General features: G+C 40.7%; 1 protein-coding gene across 1 annotated transcript in view; it reads right to left on the reverse strand.

Annotated features, from left to right (window-relative positions):
- Positions 1-27,592, reverse strand: part of Synpr (synaptoporin) — a 172,405-nt gene that overhangs the window by 35,798 nt on the left and 109,015 nt on the right. Inside the window, exon 3 of the mRNA XM_071609207.1 lies at positions 21,941-22,139. Coding sequence (XP_071465308.1) covers positions 21,941-22,139 — 199 coding nt within the window. The remainder of the gene's footprint in view (positions 1-21,940; positions 22,140-27,592) is intronic.

Genomic DNA, 27,592 nt, shown 5'->3' on the forward strand with positions numbered 1-27,592 from the left:
TCCAGGACTATTAGTTCCTTCAGACAAGATCAAAGGCATCACAGGAAGAGCACGTAGCCATCCTTGGGTGGCATTTTATTAATTCTGTATGCTCAACTCCTAGGCATGGCTTAATACATGATTGATGACTGAATGGAATACATACCAATCATGTCACCCTTTAGGATTCTTGGACTGAAGTCTAGTCAAACAGGAGGAGTTGAGCGGTGAGGCCTTAGGCAAAATTTAACAGATGAAATTTGTTCTGAATCATTGGTACTCATGTTCATCTCAGAAACACTCTCTGTAGCCCCAAAGGGGCTTGCTCCCTAAATGTCACAGGGCAGGTTCTCTAACACCTATTTTCCTGTAATAAACACAAGACGGTCAAGGCCTTAGCAAATACCAGGTGCTTGTAAATGTTAGTCATTATGAAGCCACATAAATGCTTGAGATTCCATCAGCCACAGCAGGGAATGAGTCCAGATTCTAAGAAAAAAAAAAAAAAGCCCTGATATTCAACTAGTGGCTTACCCACCAACCACCCCAACTGGTCGCCTGAAACCTAGTACATCTTAGAAGTAGGTGTTTTTGCAAAAGGTCATTAAATCCATCCCAACTTTGGGGATGGCATCCTGTTCCCAAGTCAGGTTTATTTTGATGTAAATTATGGCAAGAAAATTCACAGCACAACCCACACACTTCTTCACACATTCTGAGTCCTGACCAGAGTGACATTAGAATAATGGTTCAGCAGAACTGACTGGTAAAGATCAGCCAGAACCACAAGTTGGCTTTTTTTTTTTTCCTGATAAACTCAGGATATGTAGAGCAATAGTGGAAGTTTTTGTGAACAGGCTGGGTGACCTTAGGCAAGTGACAACTTCTCTGGTCCTCCATTGGTAAAACAGAGGGCAGAGAAAGTAATAATATAAAATCGGCTCATAGTACTTATTGATTCCTTCATCAGTGGTTTATATTCTTAAAGGATCATGGAATTTAGCTGGGTGCAGTGATGCATGTCTGTAATCCCAGCAGCTTGGAAGGCGGAGACAGGAGAATAGTAAGTTCAAAGCCAGCCTCAGTAACTTAGCAAGACCTGAAGCAACTTAGTGAGACCCTGTCCCTGTCTTAAAATATAAAAAGGGCTGGGGATGTGGTTCAGTGGTTAAGCACTCCTGGGTTCAATCCCCAGTACAAAAAAAAAAAAAACAAAACAAACAAACAAAAAAAACCCATGGAACTGGTGGGTTCATAGGATTGGTTCCTATTTTGGGGAGTGGGAAGCAATGGCATCCAAAAATCCATCTTGACATCATTCTTCAAGTCTTCTTGAACATCCTGAAAACTCAGAGCAGGGTTCTGAGGCTGCCGGTCATGCAGAATAGCTGGGGGTAGTTACTTGCTGAATCTGAGCCAATACCCAACCCTCTCTTTGCTGAGATGGTGCTGTGTTACTTTCGATGATGTTCCTTGATAGAAATGTGACTCAACTGATTTTGGGCTTTCAATTACTGAACTTCCTGGGAATTCTCTGAAATCTCTTCCTTTCCTTAAGATAAATATTCTCAGTGAGTGCAGAGAGACCCACTGATGTTATTTAGAAGTTGCAATTAATAAGAACCTCCAGCCACGAATCTGTTGTCCCCCTACCTACCAACCCATTCTTTCTTTACTGATGTGCCAGAGGTTCGTTTTATTAGCAGCATTCAAAGCACATGCAGAACCAGCACAAGAGAGACTCCTTTGTTTTAATGTTGCTGCTAAGCATAGAAAAAAAAAATTGCATGCAGGAAAAATCTCCTTCCTCCTTTAATTCCTTCAGGAAGTACCTCCTTCTCCATACTTATTAAAAATGGGCAAGCAGTTCCAGGAGGCTCTTGGAGGTCTAAGTTCATGAAGTGACTATGCATAAAGATGGCAGAATATCAAGTTTTGATAATTACACCTTTTCATGCGTATAGTGCCTGGAGTGAAATCGGCTTTGACTTTGGCTGATTTAATATAGCTTTTCTAATTTAAATCTATCTCTTCACTCCTACTTAGCTGATGTTCCATTTTAGATGGGAAAAATGGGTTCCTATTTCCCACTTTCTCAAACCAATAAAGATTCTGTATTTTTAGACAAGAGTGAAGGCATTGCATTTAATTTCCGACCTTGCTCTCTAATTCAAGAGCTTTGGGGAAGGGAAGGGTTTCAGTTTCTGTGTGATTAAACTGTTAAAGACAGGGCAAAAGAGCCAGGGGAGGCTCAGGTAACTACACCTAGCGTAATGCCTGACTCAAATCCACAGGCAACGATTTTGGTTGCAAGAACAATGCTTTAAGACAGGAGAGAAGACTGTGAATAATCTTACAGCAGAAGAGATTGTCAAGAGACCTTACCAAAAAAGCATATTTGGAATGAACTGTGATGAACATGAAAGCAATTGGGTTCAGTAAGTAGAAAGAGTCAACCGGAAAGCAATGCAAGGTACCCCTTGGTTTGCTGTCTCTGGACATATGGCAGCCCAGGGAATGGTCACATAGCTGTCTGCTGGTTTTCAACCGAAAGTCAAGTGGGGGTACGAGTTCATTCCTTTAATAGGCACCGCCTGGATGCCCGCTCTGTGCTGTGCTCTGTCCTTCAGGGATGCCAAAGCAGTCCTGCTCTCAAGATGACCATTCTCCAAGACAGGAAATGGACAGGAAGGCGTGACATGTTGACCTAGGATCATAGATTGGAGAGGGGACCTCTTGTCCAAGGAAAATTTTTTCTTCCAGGAAAATTTCATCTTTTTTTTTTTCTTTTCTTTTCTTTCTTTCTTTTTTTTTTTTTTTAAAGAAATTCGTTTATTTAATAGCACTAACTTCAGAAAGCTTTTCATGAAACCAATTTTATGAGCCAGAGTATAAAGTCTGGGTGAATCAGCATGATTTTATTAGCTACAGAACAAACCAAGTTTCTCTCCTTTCACAAGCATTTGGAAATTATTTGAATTTCAAATATGGAACGTTACCTACTTTTCTTTGGGGAAAATTCATATCTGAATCTTTAAAAAGATGGTCTCTATTCAAGTGTCGATCTTTTGTTTTTTGATTACACATTTACCAAGGAACCTCCCATAACCAGAAAACAGACAGGTGTCAGTCACTTGTGGCTTCAAGGGTGCTTCAGATGTTTATTGATTTGAGCTGGGGACTGTGGCGTACACCTGTGATTGCAGTGGCTCAGGAGGCTGAGGCAGGAGGATTGTGAGTGACTCAAAGCCAGCCTCAGCCACTTAGTGAGGCCCTAAGATACTTAGTGAGACCCAGTCTCAAAGTCAAAAATAAAAGGGGCTGGGGCTGGGGTTGTGGCTGAGCGGTAGAGCACTTGCCTCGCACGTGCAGGGCCCTGGGTTTGATCCTCAGCACTGTGTAAAAAATAAATAAATAAATAAAATAAAAGTTATTGTGTCTAACTACAAAAAAAGAAATTAAAAAGGGGGCGGGTGCTGGGGATGTGGCTCAGGGGTTAAGTGATCCTGGGTTCAATCCCCAATACCAAAAAAAAAAAAAAGGAAGAATTTTATCAATTTGAATTTATTTTGATGATGCACAATTGTAAATACCTCTTTGAAATAGTCAGGTATGAATTAAGGCCACATTTAACATTTTCAAAGAGGAATAAAGACTGCATGGCTGCTGAATGTAACACATATTGATGCCATTTCCCTTTCACAAAATGATTAAATCAGCTGGATGCGGTGTTGCATGCCTGTGATCCCAGTGGCTCAGGAGGCTGAGGCAGGAGGATCATGAGTTCAAAGCCAGCTTCAGCAGCTTAGTGAGGCCCTAAGCAACTCAGTGAGACCCTGTCTCTAAATAAAATATAAAAAGTGGCTCAGTAGTTAAGTGCCCCTAGGTCCAATCCCTGGTACCAAAACAAACAAACAAACAAAAAACCTAAATCAGATAAAAGTATGGCAGGAAAATCATGAACTTCTGTTGTTGGGTGGACTTCATACTCCCTATATGTTGTTGAATGCATGTTGTAGGCTGTACCAGAGGAGGATTAGTCCTTCTTTTGGAAATAGCAAGCTCAATCTTAATAACATTGATGCTTATTGTTAATCAAAACCCTAATGTTTAAAATGAAGCACTCCCTGTGGATACCTCTAGTGTCCACAGACCCAAATTCTGGACAAGGCGTATTCTATATTTTGGGACTCCTTGCCAGTGTTTCTCATGGAATATACATTTGCTGTTGCTACTGGAGCTAACATAGTTCCTGGAACACAGTAGGAACTGAACAAATTTGTGTGCAGTCGATGATCATTCAACTCAGAATTAGAAGCCATCTTTGAGACTCAGCTTGGGAGGTCCTTATTTTCAATTGTATACTGTATTGGGGGAATACCTCAGTCAGCTTTTTCACCACTGGGACTGAAAGACCTGACCAGAACCACTGTAGAGGAGGAAGAGTTGATTTGAGGGCTCATGAATTCAAAGATCTTAGTCCATAGAAAGCTGGCTCCATTTCTTGGGGCTGGAAGGGAGGCAGGACATCATGGAGGAAGAGTGTGGTGGAGGGAAGCAGCTCACATGGTGATCAGGAAGCAGACAGAGACCCCACTCTCCAGAGACAAATATGGACCCCAAAGCCACGCCCCCAATGCCCCCTCCTCCAGCCACACCCACCTGCCTCCAGCCACCACCCAGTTAATCCCATCAGGGACTCATTCACTGGTTGGGTTAAGGCTCTCACAACCCAGTCATGTCTCCTCCGGACCTTCCTGCACCGTCTCACATGTAAGCTTTTGGGGGACACCTCATACCCCAACCATAAGAGGGAACGACAGCTATAATAGAAATAGTCCTCCTTCAGATATTTGATATCTAATGGGGGTGAATCAAACAACACCACATCTAACTAGTCATCACTGTTTTTTGCACAAAGAAAAATTTTGCACACAGATCTATGGAAGTTTAGAGGAAGGACAGTTCACAAATCTTCAGCAGGAAGGAAGTAGAGAATGAACAGGCGGGTAGTGAAACAGGTAGCATTTGTGATGGGTCTTTGAGAATGAATCAAATTTTGACTGGCTGCAATAAGGGCAGGTGCCAAGGTCCTACCAGGTGGTCGGCAGAGTCTCAATAATGATGCACAGATAGGAGTTTATACACGATGGCTTAGGGAATGATGAGTGGTTCAGTTTGGCTAAGACTCGGAATCTAGGGAATGGTGGGAGACAGCTCTGAGGAGTAGGTCATGGTTTAGGTGGGCTTTGAATGTTGGTGTGAGCAAAGGGTTGTTATTTCTGTCAATCAGAGATGGCCATGGCCAGTTGCAACAACACAGCTGTATTTTGGAGCAATGGATTGATACAATGGAAATCAGGAGTTAGACTCTTCCATGAGACTAAAAATATGACCCAATAGGATGAATTCTATTTTTTTCCACAGTCTCTCCCCACCTCTCTACCCCCTGTTGCCTGTAACAGTGCAAGAAGGTTTCATGAAGTCCAGATTGGGCTCCCCACCGGCTGTCTCTTCTAATCAGGGACACCGATTCCACGTGGTTTGGTCTTTTTTTTTTTTTTCAATTCTGACTCAACAATTTATGAGTGGGGAAAAGAAGAAGAAAGCCAAAGAAGGCTGTGGGAGATGGTTTAATTGGGGGTTTGAAAGGAGCCACCAGATTTATGCAGAAGCTCCCGGTTGTGACTGCAGCAGGCAGAGTTGGAGCCACTTGTACTGATCTCACTGCACCCTGACCATCTGCTGGGCTGCCGCAGCCAGAACTGTCAGCCCTGGAGACACCCCAGGACGAGACTTATGAAGGACTTCATTATTAAGAAAAAAAAATAATTCACATAGAATTTTCATGTGTTTGATCTGCCATGCTTGGACAGAATGGTCAAATGCTAATGTCTTGAACTTCACTTATTGAGCTTCAATGAGAAGGTAATGCCAAAGCCAAGGGCACACAGAGCCCAGGTCTGAATCTATGCATATGCCGCCATGCAGATTAATGCCATCTTGGGGCTTTCTGCTTGGTAATTAAAGGCTGACATCTGCATACTTAAACACGGCTTGAACTGAATTTTTGATGTTCCCTTAGTGTCTCAAGTTTCAAAGTAAATATTTCAGGAGCAGCCTCAATACAACAAAACTTTCATATATATATATATATATATATTTTTTTCCCCCTGGAAAGCAAATTCTCTCTGTAGAGCTTTTTGGGAGACTCTTTCCAGAATAACATACGATCTCCTGGTCTGGGGTAGAGTAAACAGTTGAAATGCAAAGTTTCACTCAGATTCGAGGTAGTTTATTATGGATATGTTTTTATGTAGACTTGAAAATATGTACTTCTATCTCCAAAGTATGATAATCGACTTCTGAGATTCAGTTCCTAAGTTAATGACTCAAAATGTGTATAAAGATTTAAATGCAAGCCTCATGATTCATGAGATGGGAAAATTCAACGCTTTGTAAAATTAAAAGACCAGTGTAAGAAATGTTCAAATAATTTAATTTGTCAGAATATAATGAAACATTATGCAGGCATTCCAAAGGGAAACAACTGGGATTAAGTAATAACTAATTAAAAAGCACAACCAGAGTTATTCTACCTTATTTTTCCTTGGTTCTATGAATAAATAAACATCTTCTATGTACTTAGCACCTAGTTATCATACCAAAAAAATTTTAACTCAGGGCTGGGGTTGTAGCTCAGTGGTAAAGTGCTTGCCTAGCCCTTGTGAGGCACTGAGTTTGATCCTCAGCACCACATATACATAAATAAATAAAATAAAGGTATTGTGTCCATCTACAACTAAAAATGTATTTTGAAAAATCTTTAAAAATTTGTAGACTTAATCCCATAAATTATCTATTTTTTTTTTTTTTTTTTTTTGTACTGGGGATTAAGCTCAGGGGCACTCAACCACAGAGCTACACCCCCAGCCCTATTTTGTTTAGAGACAGGGTCTCACTGAGTTGCTTAGCACCTCACTTTTGCTGAGGCTGACTTCAAACTCGTAATCTTTCTGCTTTAGCCTCCCCAGCTCCTGGGATTACAGGTGTGTGCCACTGGGCCTGGCTATAAATAACCTTTTGATCTTTGGGTTCTTAGTACTTTTTAACAGAAGGAATAAAAACTGTAGAGTTTAAGATAATATCTTTGGCAAGTATCAGAAATCCACAAAGTAGTGATCACAAAAAGAAATTCAGTCGCTCGTATAACTGGAAAGTCTAAAAGTTACTGCTTCAGGCTTGGCTGAATTCAGGAGCTCAATTTTTAATTTTGTCCATGTCTCTCTATGCTTCTCTCCTACTCTCCTCTCTAGGATTTGCTTATTTCTGCTTAACTTTATTCTTTAAAATGATTCCTTTCATATCATGAGCCATATGGCCACCACCACCTAGACCCATGTATTCCTCCTAGCTTAGTAACTCAAGAAGAAGAAGAAATCCATTTGTGGATAAATCCAAGAGGAGACTTTGGTTGGTTTCACTTTCATTTGAATCACTTGCTTATCTGTGATGTCAGGCATCACGACAGACAGTCCAGCAGGACTGTATCAGTGAGAGAAGATAGTTTCTTCAAAGCAGGAAGCTGTCAGGCCACAGAAGTGTCCTCTGCTCAATTACATTTTTGCTGAATCTATTCCCCCAGTTGAAAATCTCTCCCTTCCATTCAGCTGGTATGTATGTATGTATATATTTATTTATTGGCACCAGGGATTGAACCTAGGGGTACTCAACCACTGAGCCACATCCCCAGCCCTTTTTCTTTTTTTATTTAGAGACAAGCTCTCACTAAATTGCTTAAGCCCTCTAAGTTGCTGAGGCTGGCTTTGAACTTGTGATCCTCCTGTCTCAGCCTCGCGAGCCACAGAAGTGTACCACCACACCTGGCTTCAAGCCTTTTTACCTTGAATGAGTTCCTACATGTCCCCAGGACAAATTTCAAAGTATTCTCTAATGTGTTCCTTTGATAAGGATTCTGCTAATAAGCCATGGAGATGAAGATCCCCGATGGGAAAAAAGGCTAAAGGGCCCGCAGAAAACCCAACCTCTGGAGTTTGTGCCAATTATTTGAATTTTTAATGAACCGTGAGTAGTAAAACAAGATATTTTTAAACTTCTGGAAGCCCCAGTAAACCTAAGCCTATGTGTCTGAGCGTTGGCTTGTTTTGGGTTCGGAAAAAACAAATTTAGCAAGTAATAAGTATAGTTGGCTATCTTTGGGAGTGTGGGTGGGGGGATATATCACCAATTAAAAAAATCCATGATAGCAGGAGGGGTGAAAGACTGAGACTCGTCTCTCAGCTAATTGTCCCAATCAGGTTTTCCAAATTCCAAATTAATGTTATGCCATTACTATATTCAGATTGCCGGCTGATCCAGATGCAAGCTCTTGCTACCTGCATCCTGGTTGATTTAATGGATTTGTGCTCTGTTCGTGCCCCTAAGGCAGGAGGTCTGAGTGCCCCGGTGGGAGGGAGCTAGCCAAAAGGAAGGGAACAGAGCGATGGTGGGCAGAGTAAAGTACCATATTAGAGCGGATTGCATTTGCCTGTAAAGAAGCTTATGCTGAGTTTAAAAGCTCAAAGAATAAAAAAAAAAATCATATAAAATGGGGTTGGATATTGACAAAGCAATAAGAAGCCTTCCCCAGCATTTCTCAAGAAGAGAAAGTCAATAGAGTTTGCATCCACCTGTCTTTCAGCCCTAACATCTGTGGAGATCTAATGAATACTAGCAGCTTAAAAAGCACAGTACGAGACCAGGGTAGCTAATACTAAGGCTGGTAAAAATGAGGGCTCACTTTAATGAGCCCCTGCCGAGCACCGGTTGTAATGGCTTTGCGTGTAATAACTCATTTAATCTGACCAATCCTCTTGTAAGTTGTCTCCACTTCACAGGTGAAGGATTGGAATTATAGAGTGGTCCCAGATCCTGCTCAAAGTCACTCAGATGGTAAATGATGGTACTGAAATTTGGACCCACTGAAATTTGGGTATACAGCTTGTGGTCCTACCCACTGCCTCTTATTGTCTCCTTATGACAAATTATTCCTCAAGATTAGTAGGAATAAAGCTGGGTTTCATTCAGCATTAGGTCCTTAGTACTTAGCACAAGGCCCGGGCCCCAGTGTCTAAACATCCATAATCATTACTCTTTGTTATTATTGTTCTAATTAGTTATACATGACAGTAGAATGCACTTTGATACATCATATATAGATGGAGTATAGTTTTTCATTCTTCTGGTTGTACAAGGTGTAGCATTATGTAGTCATATATGTACAGAGGGTAATAATGTCCAATTCATTCTAAGGTCCTTCCTCCTCCCATACCCCCTCCACTCCTTTCACTCCCCTCTACCTAATCTAAAGTAATTCTATTCTTCCCTAGCCCCCCACCTCTTATTGTGAATTAGCATTTGAATATCAGAGAAAACATTCATTCGGCTTTTGGTTTTGGGGATTTCCTTATTTCACTTAGTATGATATTCTCCAGCTCCATCCATTTACAGACAATTTCATTCTTCTTTAAGGCTAAGTAATATTTCATTGTGTGTGTGTGTGTGTGTGTGTGTGTGTGTGTGTGTATTTTCTTTATCTATCTGTTGAAAGGCACCTAGGTTGGTTCCATAGTTTAGCTATTGTTCAACATCTTTAGCAATTAGAGAAATGCAAATCAAAACTACTCTAAGATTTCATCTCACCCTCATCAGAATAGCAATATCAAGAATACAAACAACAATAAATGTTGGAGAGGATGTGAGGAAAAGGTGCACTCATACACTGCTGGTGGGAAGGCAAATGGGTGCAACCATTATGGAAAGGGGGTTGGAGATTCCTCAGAAAACTGGGAATGGAACCACCATTTGACCCAGCTATCCCACGCCTTGGTTTATACCCAAAGGATTTAAAATCAGCATACTACAGTGATGCAGCCACATCAGTGTTTATAGCAGCTCAACTCACAACAGCTGAACCATGATCATTACTCTTGAATCCAAGAAAAACTTGCTATCTTTAAAGAAGAGTGAAATTATGGCATTCGCCAGTAAGTGGTTGGAGTTGGAGAATATCATGCTAAGTGAAATGTGCTAATCCCACAAAACCAAAGACCAAATGTTTTCTCTAATATGCTGATGCTAATTCGCAACAAGGTAGGGAGTACTAGGGAAGAATAGCATTACCTTAGATTAGGCAGAGAGAAGTGATGGGAGGGGAGGGGAGGGGTTGTGGAGATAGGAAAGATAGTAGAATGAAACAGACATTATTACTGTATGTATATATGTGACTGCATGATCAATGTGATTCTGCAACATGTACACTCAGAAAAATGAGAAGTTCTATCCCACCTATGTATCAAAATGCATAAATGCATTCTACTATCATGTATAACTAATTAAAACAAATTAAAAATTAATTAAAGAAGGAAGAACTACATAAATTTTTGCTTGATTGAAAAACTAAAAACCAGTAATATTTTGCTCCTTTCTTTCCTAACTCTATAGCATTTTGAACATCTCACTGAGGCTACTTGGGGTAGCCCTTGGGGTAACCAGTGCTCTAAGTTGCTTGGAACTCTTCAGCTGGCTCTAATTCCATAGCTGGAGATGGGGTCTGCAGCAGTATAAGAGTGTCCCGAAGGCTTTGGAAGCATGCAGAGTCCTTTGATGGGTATCATCTAAAACTGGTGGAAGAATGGAGTTTGCCGCCATGTTCTTCTTGGATGTCAGCTAGATCACAAGGGAGCTTTCGGGAAAGAGGCTGCACAGCTGCAATTGGGGGACAAGATCTTGAATGCATGTGTGCTGGGGTAGCTCAGAGAGAGCATAAGAGGTCAGAGGGCATTGCAGTAGCCAATAGCTAGCTGTGAGGTTCATGGATCAAACAAACAAATGTAGAGGCAGAGAGTTCTCCAGGCGTGGAATTATTCAGAGCCAAAGAAGTGACTTTTTAAAAATTTGTTTTAATTAGTCATACATGACAGTAGAATGCATTTATGTACTTTGATGTATGATACGTAGATGGGATACAATTTCTCATTTTTCTGAGTGTACATGTTGCAGAATCATATTGGTCATGCAGTCACATATACACATACAGTAATAATGTGTGTTTCATTCTACTATCTTTCCTATACCCACCTCTACTTCCCTCCCCTCCCTCTACCTAATCTAAGGTGACGCTATTCTTCCCTAGTGACCCCCAGCCTTATTGTGAATTAGCATCCACATATTAAAGAAAACATTTGGCCTTTAGTTTGTGGGATTGGCTTATTTTGCTTAGCATATCGTTCTCCAACTCCATCCATCTACTGGCAAATGCCATAATTTCACTCTTCTTTAAAGCTGAGTAATATTCCATCGAGTATCTATACCACATTTTCTTTATCCATTCATCTATTGAGGGATACCTAGGTTCCATAGTCTAGCTATTGTGAATTGCGCTGCTATAAACATTGATGTGGCTGTGTCACTGTAGTGTGCTGATTTTAAGTCCTTTGGGTATAAACCAAGGAGTGATATAGCTGGGTCAAATGGTGATTCCATTTCAAGTTTTCTGAGGAATCTCCATACTGCTTTCCAGAGTGGTTGCACCAATTTGCAGTCCCACCAGAAATATGTGAGTGTACCTTTTCCCCCACATCCTCGCCAACATTTATTGTTGATTGTATTCTTGATGATTGCCATTCTGACATGAGTGAGATGAAATCTTAGAGTAGTTTTGATTTGCATTTCTCTAATTACTAGAGATGTTGAACACCTTTTCACATATTTGTTGATCAATTGTATTTCTTCTTCTGTGAAGTGTCTGTTCAGTTTATTAGCCCATTTATTGATTGGGTTGTTATTATTATTATTATTATTATTATTATTATTATTATTTTGGTGTTAAATTGCTTGAGTTCTTTATATATCCTGGAGATTGGGAGAGAATCTTTACCACATGTTCTTCCGATTAAGAAGCAACTTTTGAGCTGAAGGCAGAGGTAATAAAAAGCTTTTGCCTCTGGGGCAAAGCTCTTCATTTTCCTTTGCCATCATTTTTTATATCTCAATAATAGAATTTAAAAATATACCAAGCTCTAAAAGTTATCTTAAGGATTTGTAAGGAAAATGTTTTAGTCAGTTTTTTTCGCTGCTCTGACTAAAAGATCTGACCAGAACAACTGTAGAGGAGGATAAGTTTACTGGGGGGCTCACTGTTTCAGAGGTCTCAGTCCACAGACAGCAGGCTCCATTCCTCGGGGCTCCAGGGGAGGCAGGACATCATGGAGGAAGAGTGTGGTGGAGGGAAGCAGCTCACATGGTGATCAGGAAGCAGAGACTTCACTCTCCAGATACCCCAAGGCTCATCCCCAGTGCCCACCTCCTCTAGCCACACCCTATTCTCTTCCAGTCACCACTCAGTTAATCCCATCAGGAGATTGATTCACTGATTGGGTTAAGGCTCTCGTAACTCAATCATTTCTCCTCTAAACCTTCATTGTCTCACACATGAGGTTTTGGGGGACACCTCACCTCCAAACCATAACAGAAGACATTTGAAAAGTGCCTGGTGCAGTGCTAGGCATACAGTAGGTGCTCAATGGTTGGTGTTCATTGCTCCAAGTCAGGCTTTCTGAACCCCAGCAGTACTGACAGTTGGAGCTGGATATTTCTTTGTTTTGGTTGTTCAGAGCACTGTGGGATGTTCAGCAGCATTTCTGACCTCAACCCTGGTAGATACTTGCAATTTCCCCTCAGTAGTGACAATGAAAAATGTCTCTGGACATTGCCAAGTGTCCTATGGCAGGAGTGTGTGTCTTAGTTCATCTGTGTGACTTTTCTAAGAAAACACTTGAGATTGGGTCATTTATAAAGATTACAAGTTAATTTTCTCATAGTTCTGGAATCCGGGAAGTCTTTGATCAAAATGCCAATGTTTTGTTGTCTCATGATGTCTGTTCTCTCCTTCCAAGATGGTACCATGTTCTGCATCAAGGGGAAGGGAGTACTGCCATTCCTTACATGGTAGAAGGCAGAAGGGAAAGGAAATCAAACACCATATAAAGACTGTTTTATAAAGGCCTGAATCCCATTGGTAAGGGAGGAACCCTCAGGGCCCAGTCTCATCTTAAAAGTCCACCTTCTGACATTGTCACTTTGACAATACACGAATTTGGGGGTGGGCACAATTTTGTGGTTTAAATTTGTCCCCAAATGCTTGTGTTGCCAAAGTGATGGAAGAGGTGGGCCTTTAAGAGGTGATTATCCATGAGGATGATTCCTTTATCAGTGAGATTAAACCCCTTACAAAAGAGGCTCCACGCAGTGTTTGGCCAGCCTCTCTAACACAAGGACACAGTGTTTTTCCCCTCCAGGGGATGTGGCCACAAGATGCCATCTCCAAGCAGAGAGCGGTTCTTGCCAGACAGCAAACATGCTGGAACCTTCGGTCTTGGACCTTCCAGCCTTCAGAACTGTGAGAAATAAATTTCTGCTTTCTATATTTCCTGTCTCAGGTCTTTTGTTATAGCAGCACCCTTGGACTAGGATGGGGTGGGAGTGTCAGAAGCAAAACTGCCATCATCCTTCTCCCCATGAGTTAAACACCACTGGTCTAATTGGGAGAGGGAACAGTTCCCTCTGGTGCACTGGGCCAGAGAGTGGACACATTTCACATGTCATTCTGTTTTAAATGAAAATAGAAAATGCACAAGGAAAACACATTTGGGGTTTGGCCACCTTCCTGCTGGGTTCTGATTTTCTAACTGAATGGTGAGTCCCTAAAAGGAGAAAAAAAATCTGACAGAAATGGATGGAGCTGCAACTGACATTTTCCATGAGCCCTTTACAGGACAGGCTCCAACAGAGGAGGAGGAGAGCCGTGGGCTCTGGAAGATCCACACTGATCCTTCAAACGGTTCATTGCCTTTATTAAAGCTGTTGGGCTGCAGCTCATCTTTGTATTTAACTAGCTAATTAGAGAAACATGGTACCAAATACAGTGGGAATTCATTTAAATTACTTTCATTTAAATTGTAATGAAGAGTTCACTAATCATGAAGAAACCTGAAAAGGAGTTGCAAATATAAACTCTGATAGAACACACAGATGATATGCTCAGAAAATCTGCCGGCCTCCAAATGCTTGGGCATTATCTTTTATTTTATTTGGTGGGGAGGGTGGTGCTAAGGATTGATCTCGGGGGCCCTTGACCAGCCCCTTTTTATATTTTATTTAGAGACAGGGTCTCACTGAGTTGCTTAGTGCCTTGCTTTTGCTGAGGCTGGCTTTGAACTCGTGATCCTCTTGCCTCAGCCTCCAGAGCTGCTGGGATAACAGGCATGCCCCATCCTGCCTGTCTGGAATTATCTTTTAAGTAAGTTCATGCCATGGAGTGTATTCACTTGTAGGCAGAGTTACGCTATGGTTTAGATGTGAGGCGACCCCCAAAGGCTCGTGTATGCGACAATGCCAGAAGGTTCAGAGGTGAAATGACTGGTTTATGAGAGTTGTAACCTAATCAGTGGATTAATCCACAGATATGGATTCATTGGGTGGCAACTGTAGGCTGGTAGGTAGCGTGTGGCTGGAGGAGGTGGGTCACTGGGGACATGCTCTTCTCATCAGGGACAAAACATAAACCCCCAAAGCATGTCCCCAGTGACCTGAACTGCTTTTCCCCGCCATATCCTTCCACCTCACCTTGGGCCCAGAGCTCTGGAGTTGGTCCACCAAGGACTGAACCTCTGAAGCCATGAGCTAAAATAAACTTTTCTTCCTTTATGTGAGGTCTTTTGGTCACAGCAACAACAACAACAAAAGATCTGACTAAAACATACACTTCCTCCTCCGACTTACCAAAGACCATCTATATTCCTCTTGTAGACTATTTGCCAGGAATTTCCTGATAGAGCAAGATGGGAACTTTGGCAGTCTAAGAGCTGACAGGCTGTGGTTTTGCACGCTGACACACAGCATCTCTGCTTTACTGAATTTAACCATAGAGGCTTGCAGTGGCTAATGGTATCTTATAACCACAGTAACAGAAGCAGGAAATACAGCAACGGGGAAAGAACAATCCCCCTTTAGGCTTAGTGCAGTGAAAGTCCCTAAGCTGTGTGACCTAAGAGCCCCTAGGCTGTTGACAAGTTTTTATCATATAAGGAACATAGAATGCACCCTCCAATAGAATTGCACCTACTCCCTTGCTTTGATGTACCACAAACTTGCTTATGATTTTCCTTACCACACCACATGCTCTTAATTCATATACATATGGTGCGCCCATTGAAGATACTTATGAAGTGGAACTGATATGATCTCACACACACACACACACACACACAGAGAGAGAGAGAGAGAGAGAGAGAGAGAGAGAGAGAGAGAAGAGGAGACTTCCTAATAACTTCCAAATAGCTCAGGGAGTGCAAAATTTGATTTCCATCTGTGATTACACCCAAGTAAAGGTGTTGCTAATGGGAAATAGCCTTGCGTTCTTGGAGCATTCAGAGCTGACCTGCTTCCTCTTCTCCTACCTTAGTGATGGCCTCTGCCTGTGCTTGACGACGAGGAGCCTGGTTTTCTACTGGGGAGGTTAAAAAAAATCTACCTTCCAGACATAGAACAGAGTGAGTGGGATACAAGGAACAGAAAAGTGACTTGGAGGCTTGCTCTAGCCGTAGTGATCTGAGAAGCAGTTCTGAGTCGAGTTCTAGCCTCAGGGACTGGGGGGTAGGAGAGGATGCTTGGGGTGGAGGGACCAGAGGAAAGCAGGACAGTAAGGGCTGTGATCAATTAAAGGAAGATGTCGGCCATTTCCCTTTGTAGAACTAGGGCACTACCTAGTAATGGTCAGGAGAATTATTAAAATTAGTGACAATAATAACATTACCATCAGGTACCATTGACGGATCACTGACGGTGAGTCTTTCACTGGGCAAAGCCCTTTGAGGGCAAGAACTCTCTGTCCTTATAGCACCCATGTGATATGGATGTTATTGTTCTCGGTGCAGTAGAAATAACAAGCTTCCCACTGTTAAGTAATAGGTCCTGACAGCACAACTAAATCAAGAACGCCATAATTGAACCACTGTGCTTAAGATCATCAGGTGGAGAGTTTCGATATTTGTTTTGCCATTAACTTCTTCTGACATTGGCCAAGTTTCTCATCGCCCACGGACTCATTTTTGTAATGCCTGGTGCTCAATAAAAAGGAATCAATTTGAATCGGTAGAATGGGGCCAGTTCTCATCGCTCTATTTGTCTCTCTGGATTGTCTTGAGGCTAAATGGGGAAATTTGAAAATATTTGGAAGGCAGTGGGCATAAAACAGATGTGAGCCATGATACCCGGGTGTGTCTGCAATGGGTAAATGGTTCTAGTCCCATAAACTCCCTGTGGTCAACCTGGTCTCCTTGATGACAAAAAGGGATTTTGAGTAACCTGGTCTTTTCGCTCCCACAGACTCTTAAGATGCATATTGTCCACTTCTCTGATTATTAGACTGTTTACTTTAAACCAAACTTTCCTTCAACACGGATTCATGGAAATGTGGGATGGGGTTGAGTGGATGCTCCAACTCAGAACATCCGGCCAGCTTTGTAAGGTCAGTTACTCTTTTAAACCTCCTTTACATGAACATGAGGAAAACCCTCAGCCTCACTGTTTGACATGAGATCTGAAGATGGCTCAGAAGATCCTGTCACAGAAATCTAGGCCAGAGATGGGCTTTAAAACTATACTCTAAGGAAACATGACAAAATGATATAACCAGATGTGGCATTTCAATTCCGCAATCATGAACCATTCAGGTGGCCATTTCTGCTTTCTGAGAGCTGATAGCCATTCATCTGTACAAGAAGGCACTTCACCGTGGTGACGTACAGTAGCCGGCTGATTCCTTTGCCCTGGTTTTTCTTGCTACTGTGTCATTTAGTATCATTAACAATTAACGTTACTTGGAAAGACATTCCGATTCTCATTTTTACTTCAAGGTGGGTAATTCTGTATGAATTCCGTAGATAATTTTCTTTTTCTTTGGCAACAGATAAGCTTAGCCTCAGTTTGTTTGAAATTGCTGACAGCTGAGTATAAACATTTAGGAACCAATCCTGGTCATCCCTGATTCATAATATACATTGATCTTGGCCATTTTTAAAGCCTGTTTTTCCTCTCTTTGCATCTTCTATCTGCCGTTCAAGTAGAACCTTCCTACTGTTCAAGCATCATAGACTCGTGGCAGTCTTTCTGTAACTCCAAGTGGATTTTGATGGGAAATTAAAAACCTTCTGTGACTGTCAAATGAGCAGAAGACCCCAGGTGACATGGGGTGCAAGTTATCTATTCCCAGAGTAAGAAAATGTCCCTGTGTACAAACCCATTCGCCTTATGTACATTCACCCCCTCTAACTTCTGTAGCACACTGTCCATAGGATTTGGGACCCTCTGACATGCAGGAGTTTTGGGCCCTGGATTTGGGTCCAAACACTGCCCTCTGCCTATTTAAGTCATGTGACCTATGAGAGCTGACAATTTTTCCAAGCTTCCTTTTCCTCATCTACAAATGCAGAAAATAATACAAACTCAGGTTTTATTAAATCAGCTCAACACATAGTAGAAGCCCAAGCATTAACAGCTGATATTGCTAATATCAGTTATTATTATTATCACAGCTGTCATTAGTCTTATTTGTATGTGATGTATAGTTTCTTGTTCTAGCGGCTATAAATCAAAATGGGAATTGGTTAATTTTTGGAAGGATACCTAATTTCTTTCTTTTTCTTTAATTTTTAAAATATGACTGGATCATAATATTCTCTTAAATTTATTTTATTTGTTGCCTTTAGATATACATGACAATGGAGTGTATTTGGACATATTATACATACATGGAGTATCGCTCATTTTAATAAGGATCCCCCTTTTGTGGCTGTACATGATGTGGAGTTTCACTGTGGTGTATTCACATATGAACATAAGAAAGTTATGTCTGATAAATTCTACTGTCTTTCCTATTCCCATCCCCCCTCCCTTCCCTTCATTCCCCTTTGTCTAATTCAATGAACTTCTATTATTCCCCCCCCCCCCTTATTATATGTTAGCATCAGCAGATCATTCGCATATTTGGCCTTTGGATACCTAATTTCTTAAAACTGATTGAATTAGTTTATCTTAGTCTAATATGGCAACTTTGTTGTTTCAGACTAAAAATTGGACTTAGAGAATCCCAAATTACAGAATTTTTTTTTTTTTTGCGGGGGGTGTGTATACTGGGGATCAAACTTGGGGGCCCTTAACCGCTGAGCCAGTTCTCCAGCCCTATTTTGTATTTTATTTAGAGACAGGGTCTCCCTGAGTTGCTCAGTGGGTTCACTAATTTGTTCAGGCTGGCTTTGAACTCACCATCCTCCTGCCTCAGTCTCCCAAGCTGCTGGGATTGCAGGCATGCACCACTGTGCCCAGCTTAGAATATTTTAAAGAAGTATATGTGTTGTCAAAAAGGAACAACAACAAGAAAAATATGGTCATCAGAACAAAAGCTGCTCAAGTTAGGAACAGTAGCCATCTTTCAGAATAAATGGGATTGGGTTAAAATACAAGTATTGTTAACATCTGAACAAAGGCTTCTTTAGTCGAAAGTTTTAAGCAGGAGACACCCTTCAGGTATCCCCTCACACTGTGAATTTGCTGCTTGTCATGAAAGGTATAAATATGCATTGTTAGTTTCCCAATCACAGCCTGTCATGGTGGGATTGGGACTGACAGGGTACATCCCTACAGATACATGCAGCCTGCCTTGTGACTTGTTGGACTTAGGCTTAAATTAACTTTTATCTGCTAAGTAATGAGCACATCAGTTTTTTAATATCGCAGAAGTTTCATCTTGAAGCCTTTCCTATTTTTATTACTAGAATCATCCCCACCTTGGTCCCTCCCTTCCCCGCATGTAATAAAACAAAAGCTACCTGGTGTATTACACAACTCAGGATTTCATTAGATCCTGCTGGGTGGGAAAGACTATTTACACAGAGACAGAAGAGCATGCCTTTACAAGATGATTTCATAGAAGCAGAATGGGGTTTTATAGAATAAAAATAGATCTTTTCCCATTTATGGGCCAACTAGCTGGGCCAGCTTCCTCTTTCTAGAAGTCAGAGCATTTCCCTGGACTTGAGAATTCTCTGAGAATGTTTCCATGTCCCCAGGAAATGGATGCATGCTGGGGTCATGGTATATGCATGGCCATCTCTTTTTTTCTATGTACCTACCTACCTGCATCATGGGAGAAATGAGACCACTTAGGTGACTCTGTACTCTGTTAAAGCTTTTTTTTTTTTTTTTTTTTTTTTTAAGACTACTGGCTCCAATCTAGGATGAAATAAAAGTACCCCTACCCAAATGTTTAAGTTCTTCTTTGTTACTCCATATTCTCTAAGTTAACCAATTAAAGTGCTGCAAATCTGAACTTTTATCTAGTTCAACTTAAGCAGAGTTGTAAAAACACACCTTTCTCCCAGTTATCCTTCTATGATTATTTCAAGGTTCAGTTCTCCATCATGTGTGGATTAGAGGTTTATAAAATTTATTTTACTTGCATGCTCCCTGAAAGAATTTCCAAAAACTGTGTGACTACTTGTGTAAAGTCAGCACTTAATTTTGTTTTTCGTGAAAGTTTTAATAGTTGCGGATATTGTAATTTCTGGCACGTTCTCAGTATTGACATTTAAAAGTATAGCTGTGATCTCAATTTTTAAACAACACAATATTTACTTGATTTTTTGATCATCCATTAAAATTTATAAATAAATTCTTCAACAGTTGGAAAATTTGCTTCTTTTGTTCCCTCACAGAATTACAGATATAGCATTTTTGAAAGAATTTTATATTTCTTTATTTATATTTCTATTATATTGTGTGTTTTTTAATTTTATATTTCTATGTGACAAAAATATGTATACAAACTTAAATTACTTTTTAACTACATATGATCCTAAGGACTTAAGTATTATAGTTCCCTTTTGATTGGGCAATCATTACAAGAATTATTAATGCACAATTTTCCAAAACAAAAAAATGTATTACAAATTTTATAAGTAATCTTTAAATAATTACTGAAATTTAAAAAGTAAAAATTTCATTGAAAATTTATATTTCTTGGATGGGCTGTTTTTTTTTCTTCAAACAGTTTATAAATATTTGGCAAATATTATCATCATTTTCTAGAATGGGACATGATACAGCATAGATTTGATTGCCATTTTTTTATGTTATAGCTGTATATGTTGACAAAGTTTGCTTGTATAAATGAGTAGGTGGGAATAGATGGACTTTTGTCATAGCAATATCATTAATTTCCTTATATTTAATTTATGTGCCCTGATTACATGGTTATCTATCATCAAAATTTATTTTAGTTTATTTTTAATTTTTAAGAATTATTTTAGCTTTCTCTTTATACATCAAAAATTATTTTTTAATGCTTTATCAACTGATGAGGACTTTTAATTTTATTGAAAGCAAAACATTGAAAATCTCCTTATGTCCAAAAAAAGTATATTAGCCAGGCATAAGGCTCCCCACTTTTTCAACAGAGTACCAACATTTCAAATGATTCTTTTTCTTTAGTGCCTCAAGTGTGTTGTAAATCTACTGAGTGGTAAGATTTGGGATGGTATGGAAGGATGCTTTTCTTTAAAATGTGAGTAGACGATCATTATAATTTGGATAGTCAATGTTCCCCAAAGGCCAATATGTTCCAAGTATGGTCTCCAGGGTGGTGCTGGTGGGGGGGTGAACCCTGGGGGAGGTGGGATCTTGGGGGATTCATTAAATCAAGGGATTGTTGGCCTCTGAACCCCTCCTCTGTTGCTCTCTTTTCCTTCCTGACCTTGACATGAGCAATTTTCTGTCACATACTTTCACTATTTGGTGTCCCCACCCGGGGCTGGAATCTCTAAAACTGTGAGTCAAAATAAACCTGTTTCTCTTTATATGTTAATTACCTCAAGTGTTTTGTTATAGTCATTTTTTTAAAAGTTAAATGTGATTTAAAAAAGAAAGCACTGTCTTCAGAGTCAGGGCATTCTCAGGAAGACAGATTTTATGCAAATATATACATAAAGATTGGGAAATGTGATTTTTTTTTTTTTTTTTTTTTTTTGGCACCAGGGATTGAATTTATTGGCGCTTAACTGCTAAACCACATCTGCAGCCCTTTTTTATATTTTATTTAGAGACAGGGTCTTACTGAATTGCTTAGGGCCTCCATAAATTGCTGAGGCTGGCTTTGCACTCTTAATCCTCCTGCCTCAGCCTCCCAAACTGCTGAGATTACAGGCCTGGGCCACGGTACCCTGTGGGCAATTCGAAATTTATTTCCTTAAAATTACCCATGCCCGTGTGCTCATCAGAATTTCTGAATCCTTCTAGATTATATGCATGCCCATGTTTGGATATGCTGGGTTATATTGATTTCACCTGTAGGAGTCCTTGGCCCATTCTACAAAGCAAAGGAAAGTGGGGGTGGATAAAGAGAGAGAGAGAGAGAGAGAGAGAACAAATTTCATCTTAAAGTAAGTTGCACTCTGCCCAGACTATCATGAACAGAGGAAATAACACATTTTGAATTCGCACAAATCATACCGTCTACATAACCAGTGATCAAAAGGACCAAGTCCAGAATGCTGGGATCATAAGTGAATCCAAAGCAAGCCTCACCACTCCTTCCTCCCTCTCAGGAGATTTCCAGCCACTTATTTCAGAAGGGTTTCCAGCAGGTCTTGGGCCACATTTCCAAAGGCAGGGGGTGGGGGGACTCAGGAGAGGGACAGGCATCACACACTTGTCCCCATCCAAGAGGTTTGGATGAAGAAAGAAAAGTGATCTCCTTTCACATCCCTGCCCCCAGGGCCTAGGTCCCCGGGACACCTTTGCAGCCTTTGCCAAAGAAGCGCCAGAGGACAAAGAGAAAACCACTCACGATCAACGGGCCCCGGTTGTTTTCTCGGTACTTGTTCTGGAAGAAAATGTAAACCACGGTGGCGGCCAGAGAGTAGAGGAAGGCGAAGACAGCGACCGTGACGAAGAACTCGGCGGAGGACGAGGAGTCGCCGATCAGAGCCAGCTTCTGGCGCTCCTTGCCCTCGCAGGTGGGCACCTCGAAGGTCACCTGGTGCAACCTACATGGCAGGACAGAGGAAGAGGCTCTTTAAGGGCTCCCAGCTCTGGTGTCCTGGACCCTGGCTATGTCCCCCAGCTCCTTCCTCTTCTGCTTTGAACTGTCACCTGATTGCAACCTCCATGCCAGCCCCCCCTTTTGGGGGCTTCTCAGTTATGCCAAGCATGGTCCTGAGTGTCTGGTCATGGACAGCTCTCTTTCCCTAAATGACTCTGCCCCTGATCTTTCCCATGCTGTCTCCTTGGTATTCAGGCATCAGCTTGAACACCCTCCTGGGAGAGGATTTGGCTGAGCATTGATCAAGAGTAGTTCCGTTGGCTGGTTGAGGGAGCGCGTGCCTGTCATCCCAGCCACTGGGGAGGCTGGGGCAGGAGGATGGCAAATTTGAGGTCAGCCTCAATCATTTGGTGAGGCCCTAAGCAATGTAGTGAGACTTCATCTCAAAATAAAACATAAAAGGAGCTGGGGGGACTGGGGTTGTGGCTCAGTGGTAGAGCGCTTGCCTTGCATGTGTGGGGCACTGGGTTCAATCCTCAGCCCACATAAATAAATAAAATAATAAAATAGAGGTATTGTGTCCATCTACAACTAAAAAAAATAAAAAAAAAAAGAGCTGGGGATGTGGCTCAGTGGTTAAGTGCCCCTGGGTTCAATCCCCAGGACCAAATGATGATGATGATGATGATGATGATGATGATATAAAAAGTAGCTCTTTTTCTTTAGACATCTTCCACCACATCACACTGTTTAATCTTATTTGCAGCAGTCATTACCAGGCAATGACTGGTCATGAATGAGTCTCTTATCTCCATGATAGTGGGGCATCTTGGTTTTCTTCTCAGTATCCCCCAAATCCAGCCTCTGTTAGGCACTCAGTATTTGGAGAAGTAAATGAGCATTCTTTTTTTAAAAAATAATTTTTTTAGTTGTCGATGGACCTTTATTTTATTTGTTTGCACATGGTGCTGAGGATTGAACCCAGTGCCTCACACATGCTAGGCAAGTGCTCTGCCACTGAGCCACCAGCCCAGCCCCCAATGTGAATGAGCATTCTCGAGTCTGTCTATCAGGATGACTGATAGTCTGATAGTCCTAATTAGATGGGGCTTTTAAAACTTCTACTTTAAAAATAAAGTTCTATCTTTTTAAAGTAGAAGTTTAATAGATTGCTTAATAGATTGCTTGGTAGAGAAAAATAAGATGCTAGAGCGATGGTTTCTGCTTAGCCAATGTCACCTAAGGAAGGTGACATCCAATAGTTTATGGCATGAACTAGAACAAAGTGGTCAACTGGAACTCAGTCTAGAAACCAGTTCTCCAGAAAGGACCAGGAGGGAGGCACCTGGACAAAAAACATGAAGGAGGCTTATTTATATCAATAAAGCATCACTTGGTAAATTATGCACCTGGAAATTCACAACTTATCCTTAGAATTTTTTTTTTTTACTAAGCAAATTTTGGTCTTTTTCAAATAGATTGTTGTGCACATTTTCTTCCAATTTAGATAGCAATGGTCATGATTAAGTAATAATGATAATGACAACTAACATATTGGAACATTTCTTATGCACCAAACACTTGGGTTTTGAATACATGATTGAATTTAATACCCACGATGAACCTGATAATGTAGTAACTTAACTGCACTTTCCCTTTGCAGATGAGGAAACCGAGGCATACAAGAGTCAGGTACTTCTTCCTAAGGAACGTAGCTCATGATTATTGAGCCAGGGATTTAAATCTGCTTCTGAGTTCAGAGTCGGACCTTTTAACATCTATGTTAACCTGTTTATATTAAGTAATGAAGACATTAACTCGCAGGAATTTTTTTTTTCAAAGTGAAACCTGTGGACTAATGGCCTTAGAAACTCTAGGCATTCTAGCATACATTCAAGGGCCCCATTTCAGACTTCCTGAAATCTCTAGGAGAGAGCCTAGTTGGCAGCTAGAGCAGACAAAAATCCAGTTCACTTATTTTTTTTTCTTTTCTTTCTTTTTTTTTTTCCTTTTTGGTACCAGGGCTTGAAACTACAGGTGCTTAACCTCTGAGCTACATCCTCAGTGCTTTTTATTTATTTATTTATTTTGAGGCAAGGTCTCACAAAGTTGGTTGGGTCCTTGACTAGCCTCAAACTTGTGATCCTCCTGCCTCAGCCTCCTGAGTCACTGAAATTATATGCATGGACCACTATGTCTGGCTTGCCCTCCCTCCCTTCCTTCCTTCCTTCCTTCCTTCCTTCCTTCCTTCCTTTCTACTGGAAATGGAATCCAGGGGTGTTTTACCACTGAGCCACATCCCCAGCCCTCTTCATTTTTTAATTCAATTTAATTTTATTTAAATTTTTATTCATTCATTTATGTATTCAGAGACAAGGTCTCACTGAGTTGCTTAGTTCCTCGCTAAGTTGCTGAGGCTGGCTTTGAACTCACCATCCTCCTGCCTCAGCCTCCTGAGCTGCTGGGATTAAAGGTGTGCACCACGATGCCCAGCCAATTTCTTTATTTCTTAAAAGCATTCATTTTTTTTTTGTTTGTTTGTTTACTGCTTTACTAAAGAAAGAACTATCTACAAAGTCCTTTTGATTTTCCTTGTGGCTATGGAGCTTGTCCACAGTCCTTTCCTTAACAAACACTGAGGTGTTCAGCTGCAGTAAAATTCAGGAGGTGGTTATTTGGCAGAGCCCCTTTTCTGCCTTGCTGGGTATACGGAAATATTCCTCAACAATTTGTCCTGTAGGAATATTTAAAAATGAGGGAGATTGAAGAGGTAGGTACTCATGTCAATTCTGAAACAGGTGATTCGGAGTTCACACCCTTTCTCTGTGTTTAATGTCATTCACTTAACACATTTTTTGACAGTCAGCAACTCTATGCTTTACACAATGGCTGATGCTGGGGTGGGGTGAGGAATAAGGAGATGGAATGATCTCTGTTTAGCTTGAACGAAGCTATTTCCTTTACAGAGAGATGATAGATTTTCTGAGAGGAGCCCTTGCCCAGTCTGGGGGTGGGAGGGTCCGGGTAAACCTCCCTTGTGAGAGCCATCCTTCCTCTGCAGCTTGAACATGAGTAGAAATTACCCGGATCTAAAGTTAAGAAAGGAAGCACAATAAGATCCCATTTTGCATCCACTAGGTTGACAACACCAGACAAGTTACAGGATGGCAGTCTTAACAGGCGTTGGCGGGGATGTGAGGAAATTGCAGCGATCATATGTGGTCCATGGGAACGTCAAATGGAGTGCCCACTTTGGAAGACAGACCCTGGCAGTTCTTCAAATAGTCATACACAGAGGCATCATAGGATCCGATTCCACCCCTGAGATGCATATGGGAGAGACATACTATTTGGTTACATAAAACTTGTGCCAGAATGTCCACACGACATTATTCATAACAGCTCCAAAGTGGAAATAAGTCAAATGTCCATCAACTGATAAAAGGGTGCAGTGTATCCAGAGGTTGGGATGTCATTTGTCAATGAAAAAGTAACCCACCTCAAGATCAGTGGGTCTCCACTGTGACAGTTCCCTTGACCCAAATGTGGAATCTGGGTCTGAATCTGTGCGCGGGGGAACAACAGGAGTGGGAGAGTAACTAATTGTTCTTTTTCAGGACCATCAGTTGAACAGCAGTATCTTTTCCCTTGCTAACTCACTACGTTGACTCGGAGAAATTGTTAATTGTGCTTGTGTGCACATGACAAAAACAAACAAACAGACAAAAAACAACTTAAAAATCTGCTTTGCTAGGAAACAATCAAAAACGTGAAGAGAGAGAAAATCTTTGTCACCTGCACCTGGGATACAGCATTAATCTCCAGGATATATAAAGAACTCAGAACACTTAACACCAAAAAATCAAATAACCCAATCAATAAATGGGCAAAGGAACTCAACAAACACTTCACAGAAGAAATAGTCAACGAATGTATGAAAAAAAATGATCAACATCTCTAGCAATTAGAGAAATGCAAATTAAAACTACACTGAGATTTCATCTCCAGTCAGAATGGCAATTGTCAGGAATACAAGTAACAGTAAATGTTGGCGAGGATGTGGGAGAAAAGGTACACTCATAAGTTGTTGGTGGGACTGCAAACTGGTGCAACCACTCTGGGAAGCAGTATGGAGATTTCTTAGAGATCTTGGAATGGAACCACCGTTTAATCCAGTTTTCCCACTCCTCAGTATATCCAAAAGACTTAAAATCAGCACATTATAGTGATGCAGCCACATCAATGTTTATAGCAGCTCAATCCACAATAGCTAAGCTATGGAACCAACCTAGTGCCCTTCAACAGATGAATGGATAAAGAAAATGTGATATCTATACACAATAAAATATTACTCAGCCTTCAAGAAGAATGAAATTATGACATTTGCTGGTAAATGGATGGAACTGGAGACTACCATGCTGAGTGAAATAAACCAATCCCCTCCAAAACAAAGGCAGAATGTTCTCTCTGATATGTGGATGCTAACCCACAATAAGTGTGGGAGGGAAGAATAAACCATTGGATTATACAAAGGGGAATGAAGGGAAGGGAGGGGGATAGGAATGGGAAAGACAGTGGAATGAATCGGACATAACTTTCATATGTTCATATATAAATAACAACCAGTGAAACTCCACATCACGTACAATCAAAAGAATGGGAAGTTATAGGGGCTGGGGTTGTGGCTCAGTGGTAGAGTGCTTGCCTCACATGTGTGAGGCTCTGGGTTCGATCCTCAGCACCACATAAAAATAAACAAACAAAATAAAGGTATTGTGTCCATGTACAACTGAAAAAAAATTAAAAAAAAAGAATGAGGAGTTATATTCTGTGTATGTATGACATGTCAAAATACACTCTCATATCAAAAAAGAACAAATAAAAAATTTTTAAAAATCTGCTTGGCTTATTACTATCTGAGCAGTTAGCCCAATAACTCTGCTGGGATGAGATGAGAAGAAAGAGATCAAATGGAAGTGACGTTCTAAACCAGTGCCTAATCTAAGGAAAGGGGTGGAGGACGATTTATAAAGGAAGAGTATGGCAGAAGAAATAGTCAACAAATATATGAAAAAAAATGATCAACACCTCTAGCAATTAGAGAAATGCAAATTAAAACTACACTGAGATTGAGTATAATAATTCATGTCATTCAGTGTTTTGAATGCTGCAAACACACATATACACAAGAAGGTTCTCTTAAGCAACAGTTATGTTTATATATAAATATGGCATGTATGTGTGTATATATAAAAACCGTGCTCTCTCTCTCTCTCTCTCTCTCTCTCTCTATATATATATATATATATATATATATATATATATATACACACACACACACATATATATATATATATATATATATATATATATATATATATAACTGCTACATATATTAATTTGAAAGAGGAGAATTTATAGTCAGCATGTGTTTTGCAGCTATAATCACTGTAGAAT

This window comes from Marmota flaviventris, chromosome 1 (assembly GCF_047511675.1).
Source record: "Marmota flaviventris isolate mMarFla1 chromosome 1, mMarFla1.hap1, whole genome shotgun sequence".
In the NCBI taxonomy this organism is placed as follows: domain Eukaryota; kingdom Metazoa; phylum Chordata; class Mammalia; order Rodentia; family Sciuridae; genus Marmota; species Marmota flaviventris.